The 2,109-nt window shown below is 59.7% G+C and overlaps 1 protein-coding gene across 1 annotated transcript; it reads right to left on the reverse strand.

The window, feature by feature from the left end:
- Positions 1 to 227: 227 nt before the first annotated feature.
- Positions 228 to 1,642, reverse strand: TNP2 (transition protein 2). Its single transcript, XM_044233383.1, has 2 exons — positions 1,264 to 1,642; positions 228 to 408 (listed from the first exon to the last, which is right to left on the reverse strand). Exons 1-2 carry the CDS (start codon positions 1,640 to 1,642, stop codon positions 392 to 394), a joined length of 396 nt encoding a protein of 131 aa, XP_044089318.1. The 3' UTR covers positions 228 to 391.
- Positions 1,643 to 2,109: the final 467 nt, after the last annotated feature.

Below are 2,109 nucleotides of genomic sequence, written 5' to 3' on the forward strand. Positions count from 1 at the left end.
TAAGATCGTTGGAACCAGGGGGGTTCATCAGCAGCCTAGCGTCACGGCAGGGAGACAGGAGACAGGAGCCAGGATTCAAACTCGGCGTGGTCTGGACTCCAAAATGCACATTCCCATCACAAGCCTCATCCTTGCTTCTTACCCAGCCTCTCCCCTGCTTCCAGCTTCCACGCCAGGCCCCAAAACACGTGACCCCTTTAGTGAAATCAAAATGCCCACGCAAGGAATAGTCTCCAGTGTACACGCTTTAATCAGTGTTGCATAGAAATTCCTGTAGGGACACGTTCCTGCACGAAGGTGGGCTTCCTTCTAGCATTCCGCACGGGATGGCATTTCTTATTTGGGTGAAACCAACACAGGAACGAGCCACGGGGTGGGGGGGAGGGCCGTCTCAGTTGTATTTCCGCCCTGAGGGATGGGAACGGGAAAGGGACCTTTAATATAGTGGAACACTTCGCACATTCACTTCCTCCTTTGGGTTTTGGACTGCTCGTCTGTGACCAAATACGGGCTGTGTGGCTGGAGCGTAGACTGTCAAGATCCACATGAGCATCCGTAACCCCATCCATTTCTCCCATTCATCACCCTCCCTTTCACCATCTCCCCCAGCCCATGCATTTGTCCAGCTCGACCTCACTACTAAACTGTCCAGACATCCAGGCTTCCCTCCGCTGGTGTATTCACGCATGCAACCGTCCGGTCATCTCGTCTACCCGTTAACCTGTCCTCTGACCCCATCATCAGCCCGCCTAGGCAGCCACTGCTTAACCAACTCCTCCATCCTCCGTCAGCCCTCAGCGTCCAGCTTCTTACCGTATCCAGCCAGTCCGATGGCAACCATGGCTTCAGCGGATGCCTGTTAGCCCGCGAGAGCGTCCGTCCGGTTTACGCGGCCATGCAACATCCATTCCGCCTTCCAGTCCAACGGATACATTTCATCCTCCCTCCCTCCCCTCAAGCAACCACCAACCCCTCCATTACCCGTCCCTCTACCAACCAACGTTCGCCAATGACTTCCCCATCCAGCTGCTTCTCGCAGCTCTAGGTGTCCCTTAGCTGGTCTCCCCGGCAACCCATCTCATCAAGAACGAGTCCCTTGACGTGTCATTGTACAACTTCTCCTTCGTCACCCTCCCTCCTGCTGGCTCTGCGCTCACGCAGCCTTCGCCTCACTACCCCTCCGGTCGTGCTGGGCGGCTCCCCCTTGCCTGGGGGTGGGGAGGGCAGCCCCGCAGCCCTTCCCTCCGGCTGGCCTGAGGTTACCTGAGCTCCGTCTCTTTGTCTTATACACCTGCTGGCTCCTCTTGGCCACCTTCCTCTTGTTCACCTTTCCTTCCAAATTCTTTCTGTTCTTGGAGTAGCTGCAGGAGTGGGCGGTGGGCCGCGGGGGACGGTGGTGGGAGTGCATGGTGTGTTTCTGGCGCCTCGGTGGCGGGCTGGGGTACGGGCTCTGGCCCTGGCGGCCCGTGGGGCTCTGGCTGGAGCTCCGGCTCCGGCTGCAGCTCTGGCTCCGGCCGCAGCTCTGGCCGCAGGCTTGGCAGTGGGAGCTGCAGGTGCACGGGCCGCAGGTGTGGCTCTGGGGCCGAGAGTTGCTATGGGGCTGGGTGTGGGTGTTGGGAAGGCTCTGCGTCTTGGTGTCCATGGGAGGCCACGCTGGGAGGGGCAGAGGCCGCCTCCCCCTCCTCTTGCACCACACCCAGCTTGACAGAGGTCCCGGCGGCCCCTGGTTATATAGTCGGGGCTGATTGTGATGGCACAGGCCAGGGGGGTGTGACAGATGCGGCCGGGCTGGGACAAACCCCAGGGCGGGGCTGCTTGCAGGGGCAGTCTGGGGGAGTCCCATCTGCCGGTTAAAAGTAGGGACCCTTGGGCCAGATAGCGCTGGGCCCACGTCTCAGATCTGCTTCCTTTCCTCTGGCTGCTCACCTGGGCGTTCGCCTCTCCATGTCCCCGTTCCCCTGTCTCTGTAGAACGGGGGCAATAAGAGCACCACGGGATGATTTAAATGAGAGAAGCAACGTCCACCGCTTGGCTTGTGGCCAGCCCCCAGAAAGAGCCCAATACCCTTTGTCTAAGCATCCCCAGTGCGTCTCCTTCCTCCCCCCATGC

The sequence above is a fragment of the Neovison vison genome, chromosome 14, assembly GCF_020171115.1.
Source record: "Neovison vison isolate M4711 chromosome 14, ASM_NN_V1, whole genome shotgun sequence".
NCBI classification, from domain to species: Eukaryota; Metazoa; Chordata; class Mammalia; order Carnivora; family Mustelidae; genus Neogale; species Neogale vison.

Bases quoted from the DNA above. Each gene is read 5' to 3' on its own strand.
- TNP2 (XM_044233383.1), bottom strand. From the start codon at position 1,642: ATGGACACCAAGACGCAGAGCCTTCCCAACACCCACACCCAGCCCCAT.